Source organism: Enoplosus armatus, chromosome 14 (genome assembly GCF_043641665.1).
Source record: "Enoplosus armatus isolate fEnoArm2 chromosome 14, fEnoArm2.hap1, whole genome shotgun sequence".
NCBI classification, from domain to species: domain Eukaryota; kingdom Metazoa; phylum Chordata; class Actinopteri; order Centrarchiformes; family Enoplosidae; genus Enoplosus; species Enoplosus armatus.
In genome coordinates, this window is record NC_092193.1 from 17,979,675 (window position 1) to 17,995,456 (window position 15,782).

Here is a 15,782-nt window from a genome sequence, read left to right on the forward strand (position 1 = left end):
GAAAGTTGAAAAAAAAAAAGAACAAATCTGCTGAAGACCGACAACGAAATGATTCCAGTTGTAGTGAGATGGCATTGTTTAGCAGAGGGCATAACGTTAAACTGGGGAATTGCATCAGTTGTTATTTTCTGTGTCTCTGTATCGCTCCTCAATAAACTTCTTCCTCATAATGTCTCACTTTGTCAACCAAGTCTTTATTGTTTAAGCCACTGGGTTTCGGAGATGGTACATATATTCATGCAGACCTCTCAAAATAAGGGCATTCACTAATAATAGAAATTAATTTTATCTTCAAGATAACCCTAACTCTTCTTTATATATTTGCTTTCTTGATAGCCTATAGATTTAGTCATTTCAGAATTATTTTTGCCAGCCTCACAGAATTATAACATCAGCGATTGTTATGACAGTATGTCATAGTGTATTTGTTGAAAAGTATCAATCAAGTAATAGTAGTAGCAGTAAGTACCAATCTATATCTGCATCTACACTGAAACTTTCCCGAAATATACTGTGAATGTAAGCCAGTTCAAAAGTCATGCCCCTTGTGCATTTTATATTACACTGATTTCAAAGATTAAATAATATTTAGAACTTGCAATTTACAAACAGGCAGTTGGCCGCACTACTCTTGCCTTGTGGTGAAAATGTATTTAGTTAAACCAAAACATGAACATAATTAACATCTACTAAATGACTGAATTATGTTTTTTCCAGTGCAGGACATAGCCGTGGAGCAGAGCAAAACCACCAGCTACACAACAACAAAACGTTTGTAGCATAATTCATTTGTCAGGGTGTCTGGCCATTTTCTTTTTACACATTCTTCTTACCAAAATGTAGAAAAACATCTCAATACTCAGTTGTATATAGTTGGCATTGCTTCATGGGGATGCATGTATTGTTTAGTAGCCTACAAGCTCAACAACTACTCACTATGTTATAAATAAGTAAATAAAGAGACACTTAAACAGCCAAAAGGCTTCATATGCCATCTGGCAGTATTTGATGTATTGGGGATCAAACCCTTGACTCCTACCTTTTTCTGTTATAAGAATCAATAGATATCTAAACTGGTGCATGTGATGATGGCTTTTTTTGGTAATGTGTATAGAATACTGTGCATACTGCATACTATGGAAGACAAAGAAACCCCTTTATTAATCAAATTAAACCCATGGGATTACTGAGGAATCAAAGCACCCTTTCACTGCGAGCCACATGATGGCAGCAGAGGCCCAGTCGTGCAGTTATTTCAGTTGTTTAACAAATCTGGCATAATGTCGTTTTGGCATATATTTAATGTTTCCATTTCATTGGAGCATAATCAGAAGAAAAGGGCATCAACTACAGCGACTAATTTCACAACAGGTGGCATGTTAGGTGATGATGTGGTATACCTGTGTCTTCTACTGTGACTGCTCACATGGCCCTGTGACAGTAGCTACAGTGCGGCTCTGGTGTGATCATGCACGACGGTGTGGCCTTCGGGCATTGCTCATGTAGGAGATGCCCCCCTTTCATTTCATCCAGTGCGCACTGACTCTCGTCATGTTTCATCTCTTGCCCTCACCAAGGTGGTTTCAAATCATCTGTTTTGACGCCTGGCAAATGAGTTGAGCAAAGGGCTCCCTCTAGTGGCCTCAACACAAGCACGCATTTACTGTCTCGAAGGCAATGTTTGAAGCTCGTACTTCTTGTTCTGCAAGGTTCCTGTTCTCGAAAGTGGAAAGTAAACCCCCCACGGCTGAAATTACCACACATCACATTAAACTGATATTGCAGCTACCTGTTGCAACAAAGTTTGATACGTTTTTGTAACAAACAGATGCAACAAACGCTTTGATTTGCACAATACAAATGATTGCATCACATATATCAAATACATTACTCATCAACCTCCTCTTACCGAGCATGTTATTTTTCGTATTCAAATGGGGTTTTATAATACATCGTTTAAAAACAAAAAAAAAGTGACTGATTTGTGTTTTATTTTTGAGTTTTTGTAAGGCCATATGTTTTCCATCAGTTGACACGGCTTCGGTACACCCCACATCTCGGTGACCCGTGTCAGTCATATTTATGACACTGTGGGACTATTTTGTCATCATGAGTCGTAATTATCTCAAATATGAAAACGTTTGAAGGCAGGATTGTCCTCTCTTACCCGATTTAAATACCTCACTGAGAGATGCTTCAGCCAACGGCGCGACCTGAGGCTACGAATCGAGCGCTCCCAACACACGCTCAGTTTGAACTGCGCAACAGCCTCTCTGCCTTCTCATTGGACGGTTGAACGCTGACACGCACTGACTGTCGGTAGCAGGTTGTGTGTGGGTGACAGCGGCTAGCATCACACTTCACGCGTGAAATAGCGAACGTTAGCTAAGTTAACAGGAAACTGTGGGTGAATTTATGGTCCACATAGTTCAAGAGACCGCTAGCTGAAAGGATAAAACGATATTTCTGACTACGGCGAGGATGTCTGTCCCGGCAGGAGAGGGATGAAGATGACACCACTGTTATGGCGACTTGTGTCAATGTGGCTATGTGTAGCTGTAGTCTGTTGGTAAGTTGATTCAATTTTCCCCTGTTGAACTTATTATTATTATTATTATTATTATTATTATGCCATTGACAGACATTGACTGTGAAAATTAACAAACTGTCTGACAAGCGTTACCAAATATTTAAGTCAGTTACAACGCATAACATTAGCTAGTTAGCTAGCGTCAACATTATGCTGTGATGTGGCACCTGGCTGACTTCTGACTTGTTGTCAGTGATATGAGTTAGCAAGAGTGGCTGACCCTAATTACTAGCTTGTTAGCTAGGTTTAACACAGCTAACCTAGCTGATAAACAAGTTGTGCTTCAGTTAGTAGCTATCTAACACACGGACTCTTGCCTAAAACAACCACGAGATCTCTGCCACACACAAATTCAAACACTGCTGAGTCTAAACATCAATGGCTGTTGATTCCCATAGTCCCATATTGTCACAGAGCTAACGTTACACAGATCTGGTTCATCAGCCTTTGACGGGATTATAGACCTTTCACGTCAGTCCTCTTGAACGCTGGAGGTTGTTCGGTCTATGTAAATCTGACAGAACACAGTAAAGCCAGCAGGGAGGGAGATTATGTAGGATGATTATGGGCTCTAGCCATGATGATGGAGGATAGGTACAAAACATAACACGCACTGACTACTGTACTTTAGATAGAGAGGGAAGGGAGGGAGGGAGGGATATGATGTAATATGGTATTAACATCTATGTTGGTGATGTTGGCCTGGCCTACTTTCACCAGCATTGCTTTAGCTCTCATTTTCGAGTGAAGCTGTGAGCGCCAGTATTTTTAACCTTTTTAATGTCTGCTATCTATACTGTTGGTGTGGTACATTTCAGTAAAATGTCCTGTTCTAGTTTAGGCTGTGCAATTTTGTTCAGTTGATAGATGTTAATTGACTTTTTCACAGCGCTCAGACATGTCATAGCAGGAAAAGCACAGGCCTAATTACTAACATGATTAACAGCTGTATTAAATTTAGGTCTATCAGCTCCAGGGCCCTGTTAGTGTGCATGCTGGCTAACTGGAATAGCATAACTGGGACACTTAATGCAGGAATGGGAAGAATGGTAGAACTGAGCCGTCATAAACTTCTAGCTATATCTTATTGTCTGCTGTGAAAAAATGATTGAATAATGAACCTCACAAAGACTTGAATTTTACTTTGAATTGTTGCTCTCAATAGGGTTGGCTGATCTTTACTGTGAGACGATATACATTTGTCCACCACCTGAGATTTGCTATAGTCATTGAAGGAGAAATTGTAATTCCTTATAGTTTTTAGCTTTATTTTATATCTGATATTGTCGATCCTTGTGTAAGTGCCTGCCTTTTGGTATGCCTTGACTATAATTTCTGTGTTGACACAGACAATTTACACTTCAGTGATAGAACCCTGTGGGTGAAACCTGTTTGAACTTAGTCTAGTGAGTTATTGTGAATAGAGTCCAGCTTTTCCTTCCAAAAATCATGTGACTCAGGTAACATTAAGTGGAAATTGTCTTATTGTGATTCTGCAACATGCAATATGCTGGTGCCTCAATATCAATGTGTTTCAAGAGGCCACATCATGATACTGTAGGTCACAATATCAATTATTTGTTCTACCTCTAGTGCATGAAATCATAATCACCATACGGGTGATGCCACATCGTCATGTACTAATCTTATCTGATTATTATTCAAAATTGTAGTAATCAATGATTCATCATGTCATGTGACAGAAGTTTGACAGTCTTGATGACAGTGGACTCATGCACATGATCTTTGCACCTGTGGGAAACATTTTTATATATCTATTTCATTTGTTGCATAGTGGCCAGCGCACTCCTTCATATTCAACCTGCTCTGTAAAAGCTAAATTTTTAGGTATTGCTTAGCGTCTGCTGGATACTACATCCTATTATTGCCTATTGCATTTTATTTGACCAGTTACTCTTGAATATTGAAAAAAAAAATTAAAAATCATCACTGTATGTACAGCATATTAGACTCACCCACACAGGGAATATCAACTTCATCATTGAGGATGTACATAAAAATGTCTTGCATTTCCTACCATTTTCTTTGTAAAGTCTACTGCTTTAACTCTTTGTCTGTAACCAGTTAATTATTTAGCAAATCATGTCTGAACACCACTCTTGTTCCTTCGGGAGTTACATTATGGCTCCTGGCTTTCAATTAGAAAACAAATGCTCTGTTGTTCACTAAAGTGTTTGTGACTAGTCTAGCCTCTCAAGTCAGATCAGCAAGGCGGTTGTGTCAGCTGGCCAAGTACTTGACCTGGAATCCCAGATAAAATCCAGATAATGGCTTAGATTGTTGACAAGTTGCAGTCGCTGTTGGAGCATGGCCTTTGAGACTAGGCAAGGAGAACTTTTTCCCCCCACAGGAACGTGCCATTATTATTATTTAAAGCTCTGTTACTGTTAATTAACGTTGTTTTCCTGCCAGGGGTGAGGACAGTCACTGTGACCCTGACCATGTTTTACGGGCACAGTGTCACCCAACAGAACTCTGGTGTTTAAACCAAGGAATAGGGTTTTAATATAGCTATACACAGAAACTTAACTCTGATTAGAAAAGAATATATATATAAGCAAAAGATTTTACCCTTTTTGAATAGTTTTTTATTTTTTCCCTCACAGGTGACAGATACAGAAGGTTTCAGACAAAAATAGAACATATTGAAATATAAACAACATTTAAAAAAAAATAACCGGTTTATTTTTCAAAGCCCTACAGTTGGGTTGAACAGTATTCAAGTTGTTCGAGGTGTGTCTCTTGACTTTGACAACATTCCCTGACCCTGCAAACAGATAAGATAAATTGCCTATGTTGGGGGTACAGGCCACTGGGATTTACACAGTGCGTCACGCTGGGACATTGGCCTGCAGCTTCCTCCGTGTATGACTCACTGCAGTCAAATAATATGTTTACTATGCTAAATTCAAGAGTTTAAGAATAGCCCCATACTTGTGCTTCTTTCCCAGATACCAGGACATTTTTCACCACTGCATTAACAAGTGACCCAGACAAATTGACTCAATGGCATTATGACACTGGTCGTCTTTCCCTTTGTCTCATAGGTACCCTAGTTGCTATGTTGGTTGCACGGAGTTGCAGCAAGAGGCCCAGCGGCCCGTGTCCTCACAGGACGACGGTTCGGAGGAAGAGTCAGGGGAAAAGATTCATCTTAACAAGGTAGCATTAGCTGTTTACTACCATAGTACAACCCACCTCATTGCCCAGAGGTTTCACAGGTTGCTCTATGAAATCACTCATGTAACCATACACTTGTTTGTTTGTTTTTTAAAGCATATTTAACCACACAGTAAACCTGCTGCCATGCTATACACGTGTCAGATTAATAGCAGTTGCTCAACAGTATCTGGACTAGTAAAACATGTATATTGCTCATTCAGATGTGTGGGTGTTTTGGCTTCTGTGACTGAACTGTCCCTTTCATGGTGTCAATGATATCTCTGTAAGTATTTGTGTGTGTGTTTTTCTCTAGGTTGAGGAAAGCAGGGTTGTACCTGCCCAGTCCCTATCTGAAAATGAGCAGTTGATAGAGGACGATCACCAAAAAGAGGAGCAGACAGCACAAGAGGTGGACAAAAAACAATATTCAGAGGTACAGTATAGCTGAATCATTTATGTAGATTAAAACTTAGATTTGCCACAAAACAAATTTAAAACATGTGACTAATAATTTCAAAGACATGATTAAGCTATGATATCTAAAGGTTTTACCATTTGGTTTCCTCCAGAGCAGCACAACCTGGATAAGCATTTGCATGCATCATACCATCCAGTTCTTTTTATTGATCGTTCCTGGAACATTTGAAGCTTTAAGTGTTTGGTTGGTCAATCCAACTCTGGCTAATGGGCCAAATGTTTTAATATTTCCCTCGACAGCTCAAATATCTCTCTGTTTGTCCACCAGGCCTTTGAAGTGGATGAGCCTGTTGTAGAGGTAGAGTTGGAGGCAGACAAAGGAATTTCACAACCTGAGCCAGAACCTGAGCAAAGCTCACAAAATAAACATCCTGAAACCTCAATCACTCATGACCAGGACTCAACCTCCCTGCTACCTTCCTCTGACCCTGTTGCTGGTTTTGCTGCTGAGCTTAAAGACAACCCCAACATCCTTAAACTTCAAGACAACATCCCAAATAGGCAAGATATTGTTACCTCCAGGGTTGTTTCAGTTAATTTCATCTGTCAGTTATCAGGATTACAGCACCGTATGAGAGCAAGTTCCTTTAAAGTATTTATTTGTTTCTTTTACGTCTCTCTGCAAATGAAAGGGCTGTAAAAATGGAACATGGATTTTTGTTTCATTTCAGTCTTTCAGATGATGACCTAACTGCGCCTGAGGTTATTGATTCTGACCTGGCTCCAGCTGACTGTGAAGAAGAAGAAGAAGAAGAAGAAGACGAAGAGAACAACCCATATGACAATGATAGGTGAGTATGGTTAATCTTGAGCCCTACTTACTGAGCTAAAAATATCAAAATAACATTTCTCTTGCTTTGCGTTACCCCAGCAGTCCTCCAGTCATTCTGGAGAACACTTCCAATGCTCACACTGCAGGTACTAAAACCCGCTCTGACCCTCCTCTGAGCTCTCCGGCGGCTCACAGCACTCTGCATCTGGAGGCCAACGCATCACACATGCTGAAAGAGCAAGTAAGGAACTCGGATACCATGTGCACTATTTTACCTCTCACTACCAAAGGAGGTGTCCCAGCTCTCAGTTTCTCATTATCCTTGACAGGACCTGAGCTCCCCTGTTACCACAGGCACAGATTCCAGCGTGATCGGCAAAGACCCTGAGGACATCCCCACTTTTGATGAGTGGAAGCGGAAGATGATGGAGGTGGAGAAAGAAAAGAGTAAGATTATGTTTAAGTTGATCCTACTTGTAAAGCTTGATGACCCAGAACATATTCCAGTGTATGTATGAAAGCAAGGACTGGATTTTAATAATTCTTTGTTATATTCTTCCTCTCAATAGCTCAATCTACTCATACTTCTAACAATGGGGCTTCTCATACAGTGAAGAAGGTCCAGAAAAACTTCAATAACTACGCCTCAGTGGAGTGTGGAGCCAAGATCCTTGGCGCTAACCCAGAGGCAAAGGTACCATATATATGATACTACATCCCACTGAAGAATCTGCTTGCTCTGTTGGATGTTGACGAACACAAGCTCATGTTGATTTGTGAATTTGTTCCGTACAGAGTACGTCGGCCATATTGAAGGAGAATATGGACTTGTACATGCTAAACCCCTGCAGTAATAAAATCTGGTATGTAGTATTCCTGCATCTCCTGCTTTCTAGCCACAGATGCAACCTGAGAACATTTCTTTTCATCTCCACCTGAAGCTAGTTTTTGAAGCTGAAGTTGAAGTTTTTGCTTCTCACTCTCACTCAGGTTCATCATTGAGCTCTGTGAGCCCATCCAGGTGAAGCAGTTGGACATCGCTAACTTTGAGCTTTTCTCCTCTACTCCCAAAGACTTTCTTGTCTCCATCAGTGATAGGTATGCACTGCACCTACCATACATGTATTTAATGCAATATGGGAATATATATTTATCTATATTATATCTTTTGTGAAGCTGTGTATAAAAATATACAGAAAATTGTAGAAAAATAAGCAAAAAAAAAAGAAAAATTTTCAATGACGCCATGCTGTAATCTTCAGCGGTCAGACATCCATATCACTGCACTGACTGTGTTGTGTAAATCTACTCCTGCAGATATCCAACAAACAAGTGGCTAAAGCTGGGGACCTTTCACGCCCGGGATGAACGCACAGTCCAGAGCTTCCCATTAGATGAGCATCTTTATGCTAAATATGTGAAGGTAAGCACACACTTACCATTACACCTGTCTCTATTCTATTGCTGAGGAATCGCTGTAATCTCCTAATGCAAGTGAGCATTTCACATGTATCCGTTTATCTGTTTCTGTACACTTTCTCTTTGAATCTCTTTGAATGGAAGTTTCGACTCCTTCAATTTTCATTCTTCCTTTTCCTTACAGTCACAAGGTCTATGGTCTGTAGAATGAAACGACTGTATTGTAGGAGGTCTTGACCTCTGCATGTAACAGTTTCAGTGTTGCTCGCATTACTCATTATTCTGGATAAAACCACCAGCAGATTCCTGTGTGTTACATTTTAGACTTGGACACAACTGAGTCTCATAAATGATGGCATAATGGTCATTTTGCCTCTGAAGTGACTGAAATTAAAACCATGATATACACTCTTTGTACATACTATCCTGTTTTGAATGCATGTATACATCTCCTTAATTGTTTTCTCTTTTTTCTGTCTCTCTTGCTTCAGATGTTCACCAAGTACATAAAGGTTAGCCTGCTTTTCTTGTAGAGGTCTGTGGTTAAATGAGCTGAATAGTAAACAGTGTATTTTGTATGTCTTTTGTGTGGTGTGATCAACTCTAGACTCTAGAGTCTGATCTAACTTGCTGTGCTAGCTACTAACCCATTAGAACATGGGCACGTTCATATCACACAGAATGAACATTTCATAACCCATGAAATGATACCCACCAGTTGTCAAGCATAGTGTGTGGTACGATCTAACTTACTCTATACTGAGATGTTCCTCTCAGATTCACTCACATTGCCAATCAGTCGGTCAACGTCGCATTTCAAGCCATTGTATTGATTTTACAACAAAACAAAATCACGGCTTTGCTGTTTGTAAATGAGACAACCACCACTGAGAGTGTTGATTTGCATACAGCACTCATTTCTGCCGTAATATCGGAATCATTTTTGCATTTTTATAGGTAGAGCTGCTCTCTCACTTCGGCTCTGAACATTTCTGTCCCCTCAGTCTCATAAGGTACGTAATATTCAGTTTTTCTAACATACTCTGAACATAGTATTTGACATGTTGTCAGATTTGACTCTTTTAAGCTGTTTAAAAAAGGAAGAGAGAAACCTTACTATGGAACAAACATGAAAGTAAAAGCAAAATGTAGCTATTGCTATGGGTGTCTCATGTTCTTATCATTGTACTTTTCATTGTATTGTGTTTGATAATTTTTAGTTGATTATTCGTTCATTGATTAAACCATTGAGTCATTCTTATTTGATTAAACCAGTTGGCCTAAGTGTGTTTCCCAAATGATAGCTTGTTGCAGACTGTATGAGCTCTAGATGGTGTCAAGTGATCTTATGTAATGTTTGGCATGTGGTCAGCTCACCCTTACCCCTTACCACACTATCAAGCCTTTGGTGGGAACAAGAAGAACTAGTCCATATGTTAGCAGCGGACTCTCCCCTCTGTATATATGTGTGTGTTGTAGGCCTTTAGTGTAGCTCTCTGCCCCCGACAGCCTGTCAAAGAATGAACCACTTTTAAGTTACTCGATAAGGCAAATTAGATTTCACTGTTACATGAGCCTGGCTATAGAATTGATTTGAATGTACTTTTCCAGGGTGTTTGGCACAAGCATGGTGGAAGAGTACGAGGAGATAGCTGATCCACCAGAAAGACCAGATGATCAGGATGATGACTTGGGTAAGAACTGAGAACATGATGCATTTAATACAGTTGGACTTTTTCTTCACCTTGATAAATTGAGGCATCACAACTTGTACACTCGGAGCGACCTGTTCGGTACAGTTTGTATCTCTTGTGAGGATAATATAATAAACTAGTCATATTGTTTATTATTGTTTTTTATGTTCGGTACACCCAAATGAAAGTGGTTTTACAGTCACATTTGTCCTTCACTGTTATGCTGTGAGATTGATGTGTGTTATTAACTGCTCCCTACAGACTATCCTCCTGGATATGCACCTGGTGAAGTCAAGCTATCCAATAATCTGATTGGATCAGCAAAGGGTAAGTATAGCAAACATGGAGTTCTACTGCATAAAGTTGACTACAATGTTTTTAAACCTGGATTACTGTATGAACTTGTTACTCTCGTTTACATTTTCTCTTCAGATGTCATTTTGAACATGGTAAATAATATCGCTGTCAATGTTCTTGGCGGAGGCCCAGAGATGCAAGGTATGACCCTATAATCAGCTCTAACGTCCAGTTTTGTCTCACAGCCTCTGCTTTCTGAAGGACATACCGTCACATTTTTCCCAACTTGACAATCTGTTGCAGATGACTTTTGTCAATTATAATCATTTGTGTGTTCGCTCTTAATGTTATTTTTCTTATTTGCGTTTTGTAGGCAACCTTTCATCACAGGAAGTAAACATGACTGAACCATCACCCCAACTTGAAAGCACCACTCAAGCTACCACTACAGACCTTACTTCAGTGTGAGTGCAGTTATCCCAGTTACAGTATACAGTTATAACATCTGTTACCTTCAACAAACCTTAACTCTCATTCATATCATTGTTTTTCAAAAAACAGGCTTTATTTCATATTGTTGACAGATTGAAATTTAAATTCTGTTAGAAGGGAGGAAAATGTGACCTAGAGTCATGAATGCTTTATGACCTGAAGTCTATATGACAACCTATGTGAAATTGCTGGTAATGTATTTCATTAATTACGATTAGACGTCACATATTTTACTGTGTATGTACATTGGAATGTTTGTGCAAACTGACAGTGGTACAATATTATCAAAACCCTACAAACTAATGCTACTACATTATTGTTCCTCAACTACCTTTTTATTAGTTTCTCATATTTGGAAATGCTTTTCCGTTAACCAGTGCTTTGTAGTACTGGATATGGTTGCTCTACATGCTCTTTAGATATTTTGTAGATGAGCTTGAAGTGCTTTTTTGTCTTTCATGGCTGTTGGTATTGTGCCCATACTGTATTTGATATCCACAATATTGCCCTTCTCTCTCTCTAGTCCAGAGTCTGCAGAGGAAGAGATTTTACCAGACCCTGATGTCCCTGCAACTGTAACACCTTCCTCAGTGACTCTTGTGTCAGAGACGCCTACCACTGATTTAAGCAAACAAGAGCTCCCCCCAGTGGAGGAAAAAATTGTTATTCCTCTAGAGAAAGATGAGGAAGAACATATCAGCTCTACAATCACCCTTTTGGATAAGGAGGAGGAATTGGATGAAGAAAAAGAGAAAAGGGCTCAGCATGAGAGACAACAAGAAATCCAAAACTACTGTTCACTATTTCCTTCATTTTATTCCTCTTGCTCTTGCATAGCTTCCCTCCAGGAGTATCTCCATCGGCAGTGTTCAGCCCAGCTCTCCAAAAAAAGGAAATGCCAAACTACAGACGGAAAGCAAATGATCTCTCCCATCCAAACGCCCACTTGGCACCTTCCCCTGCCCCCCTCTGCCTGCCCTGAACCTCAGCAGCACCACAGTGAGGTGCAGCAGCCCCATGAAAAGGAACAAGCTTCTGAACAGGAGCCAGAGAGTGGAGCCAGCCCGTCAGAAACACCACAGCCTCCAGGGAGCACAGTAGAATCTCACACAGAGTCCATGTCCGAACCTCCTCTGCTGGAGCCCAGTCAAACCTCAAACCTCCCCAAACCCAGTGCCACTGACTCATTGTCTGCCAAACCTACCCCTATTGTGGAGACGCCACAGCTGTCTTCTGAGGAACCAGCGAGGGAGCTAAGGCCAGAAAAGAGCCAGGACGTGCTGGCTGAAGAGAAGCACATTGAGTCTTCAGCCTCCCTCAGTAGCTCCATCTATGTACAACCCAGTGTCAGTGCCACAGTGGACGATGCGTCAGTGGCACCAACAGAAGAGAAGCCTAACGGTGATGTTTCTGAACTAGAAATAAAACCCCCCGTCCAAACCCCGGAGAAGACAGATCAGTCCCAAGTTCTCAATCCCACCACCTCCCCTCATTTAGAACATCACCCTGACCCACCAGCTGTTTCTGAAGGTGTTACTACTTCCATTGAAGTATCCGATGCTGCTCCAGAAACCGTTCCAGAACTTGAGCCCTCTGGTGGTCACCTGGTCATCACCGAAACTAAAACAGAGGATTTTGCGGAAGACATCTCTACATCGTTGTCAGGTGGCAACGGTCAGCTGCCTTCGGCTCCTTCTTCCTCTCCTTCCTCGCTGTCCCTCTCAGACATCTATGCAGAGCCCCCCAATGACACGGAGCAGAACGGGAACCCGGTGCATGGCTCCAGCCAGAAGGAGTCAGTCTTCATGAGGCTCAACAACCGCATCAAGGCCCTGGAGATGAACATGTCACTCAGCGGACGCTACCTGGAGCAGCTAAGCCAGAGGTGAGAAACGGGGGGCAAACACCAGTGATACAGGAAAGAGTAGGATTGTTGTCCTTCATGTATAAACTGAATAGAGGGTGATATTAACTTCTTCTTCCATGTCTTCATTCTAGGTACCGAAAGCAGATGGAGGAGATGCAGAAGGCTTTCAACAAAACCGTCATTAAACTCCAGAACACTTCTAGAATAGCAGAGGAGCAGGTGAGCAATGAAAGGGCACAGATGTAGAGATATAAGAGTTTGAGATAGTTGTCCCTGATCATTTTGTCATATTTATTCAAAATGAGTACAAAATTGCCCGGAGTTTGAGCTGCTGCTTCCAAGTTTCAAGTGTGTTTTTTCCCCAAAAGTTTTCTGCTTTAGGTTTAAAACTGCATTGCTCAATATTTTTACATTAATAATAGCTCAAATTACTTTTGTGTAATGTGAAAAGGGTCGCTCATAATAACAAACTCACAGGAAATGAGATCCCGACTGACGTACCCTCAACTCAACAGGGTGTTATAGTGTTTTTTTAGCCGATTGTTTTGGTCCACTGGCACACCTCTTGTCAACCTGCAAAGCTAAAAGAGTGAATATTAGACTTACGTTCCTCAGGTGGCTATAAACACAACTCTAATCAGCAACTGTTTGCTAGCACATTCGCTTTATTTCTTATCTCTTTATAAGGTGATAATATATCAGTATTGTTTTTTTTAAATGAGTTGTTTGTTTGTTATTTATAATACCTTTACATACCATGTCAATGATGTGAATGTGTGTGTAGTTGCTTAATTTGTTGTCCTGTTTCTCCACAGGACCAGCGTCAGACCGAGTCCATTCAGCTGCTGCAGGGCCAGCTGGAGAATGTGACTCAGCTGGTTCTCAACCTGTCTGTCAAAGTACGCCAGCTGCAGAATGAGGTAGATACAATGCTCCAGACACAAAGCCTTCATCTGTAATCAGGAGGGGTTTTTTTCAGCCTCATATCAAACTGAGTAAATTTAGTCTTTTCCCAGGACCAAGTGACACAAAGTTTGAGAAACATAACTTAATTTATTATTGAAATACATGTCTGAATGTTTACTTATGTGATTGTTTCAGTTATACTCCATTTTCTTCGCTGTATTTTTCCGTCTCTTGTTTTGTCACATTTCTGCTGATGATATAATCAATGGTCTGTCTCCTAGGTGTCAGACAGGCAGAACTACCTGCTGCTGTCTCTGGTCTTGTGCCTGTGTCTCGGCTTGCTGCTCTGCGTCAACCACCGCCGCATCTCCACTGTTGCTCCAACCACAGAACCAGAGCCACCCATACCTAAGAGCTACACCTACTGCTGTTCGGAAAGGTAGCAAGACAATCATACAGTTTTTACTATCTGCCAAAAAAAAAAACCCATATAATGACGCCTTCATAACAAGATTCAGTAAAAATGAAATGCTAAGATGTGTCTTTACATCCATGATGGCAAAGAAAGAGCTCTGGTTGAGAGGATAGATATGAATAAGAACTGAGTGGCATCTCCAAATGGGTTGTCACAGCGAATGGGAGAGGTTTCAATGCCTTGAATGCCTTCTACTCATTAAGCCCATTTATTGATACAATTATATTTATACAGCTGGAATCGCAGCTGGAATTTTGAGTGATGACACAGCCATGACTCATGTCATAATAAAGGTGCTACATGCAGGCTTTTCCCTCAACTGTCACTTTCCTTAATAGGCAGTTCTCTTCCTGTGATGAGACGGGCATGAAGAGGAGTGCATCCTATCCACTCATACACTCAGAGTCCTTCCAGTTAGCCGCCACTGAAGGTACGGCTCTACTACATAAGTGCCATTAGGGTAATAATACTAATGTGTTTCAAGGTTTGTTCCATATATCTTGAATAACAGCAAATCAATCCACAATCGAACCACTGCTTATTTGGGTAGAAATGAACCTCATTCTTTGGCTCACAGGCCCAGAAATGCTGCACTCGGAGGAGACACAGAGTCTTTGTCCGGCGAACAGAAAGGTGTGTAATGACCAGTTTATATTAGTGTCTTTGAAATACTGGTTGTAATTGATTAACAGTTTTTCTTTCTCCCTAACCTTTTTCCCCCACACAGAGGAGACGCCGTAAGATGAAACCCATGGAGAAAGTGGAGACTCTGAAACCCTCTTTTCATGCTGCTCCAGAGCTGCGTAATGGAGCTGTTGTATGTAATGGTGTACCTGTCACCACAAACCCTACGCCCCTTACAAAAAGGTTACTTCAACCTATGTTTAGAGACTCGCCGTCAGAGGGCAGCTCGGAGGGATCGCACTCAGATGACCCTTCATTCTGTGGCATCACCACAGCTTGCAGTCGAATCTGTGACGGGCTCCCTCCAATCAAGACCCGGGCTGAGAAACGGGCGTTAAGACGCAGGCGTCCTAAGCCCAGTTGCGCGGTGGTGGACTTGCTTCAGAGTGAATCATTGCCCATCTCTACCATACAAGACATCATGAAGAGAAAAACAGAGCAAAGCTCTGGGACATTTGGGGTAAATGTTGCCCTCTCAGGTCCTGTCTGACATTTGACATCTCCACTCCTCACTAACTGCTAAACTCTTTCTAAAAGAGGACGGATGTTCATTTCTGTAGCCACAGGCAGCTTTAAGCTCTTAATATGAGACAATCCCTTCACTCTTACTTTAGTTTTCTGTTTGTGCTCTCTGTTCAGTTCTTGTCAGATGTTTATATTTGTTATACTTCAAATCAAAGCGGTGTCTTCCCAGCTTTCCATTAAAGCTTTTCTCTTTTCTTTGGAAATATTGACTGTTATATTGACCCAACAAATTTAACAAAATGATTCAATAGAGTTTTATTACACTGACCCCACAAACAACATCTTGTTTGTGAAGAACATCCTGTTTTTTAAAACATCCATCACAGTTTTCTCTCCGTACATTTATTTTGTAAAAAAACAGTTCTGACCTCTAAGTAAACCTGCTGTCAGGACTTTGCCTT

General features: G+C 40.9%; 1 protein-coding gene across 1 annotated transcript; it reads left to right on the forward strand.

Annotated features, from left to right (window-relative positions):
• Window positions 1-2,504: 2,504 nt before the first annotated feature.
• On the forward strand, window positions 2,505-15,545 carry LOC139296306 (SUN domain-containing ossification factor-like). Its single transcript, XM_070918666.1, has 24 exons — window positions 2,505-2,569; window positions 5,659-5,773; window positions 6,087-6,206; window positions 6,519-6,751; window positions 6,922-7,041; window positions 7,122-7,263; window positions 7,352-7,469; window positions 7,592-7,716; window positions 7,818-7,885; window positions 8,013-8,120; window positions 8,340-8,445; window positions 8,933-8,953; window positions 9,399-9,454; window positions 10,053-10,135; window positions 10,397-10,462; window positions 10,568-10,633; window positions 10,806-10,896; window positions 11,448-12,809; window positions 12,923-13,010; window positions 13,607-13,711; window positions 13,979-14,136; window positions 14,511-14,602; window positions 14,750-14,805; window positions 14,900-15,545. Exons 1-24 carry the CDS (start codon window positions 2,505-2,507, stop codon window positions 15,344-15,346), a joined length of 4,011 nt encoding a protein of 1,336 aa, XP_070774767.1. The 3' UTR covers window positions 15,347-15,545.
• Window positions 15,546-15,782: the final 237 nt, after the last annotated feature.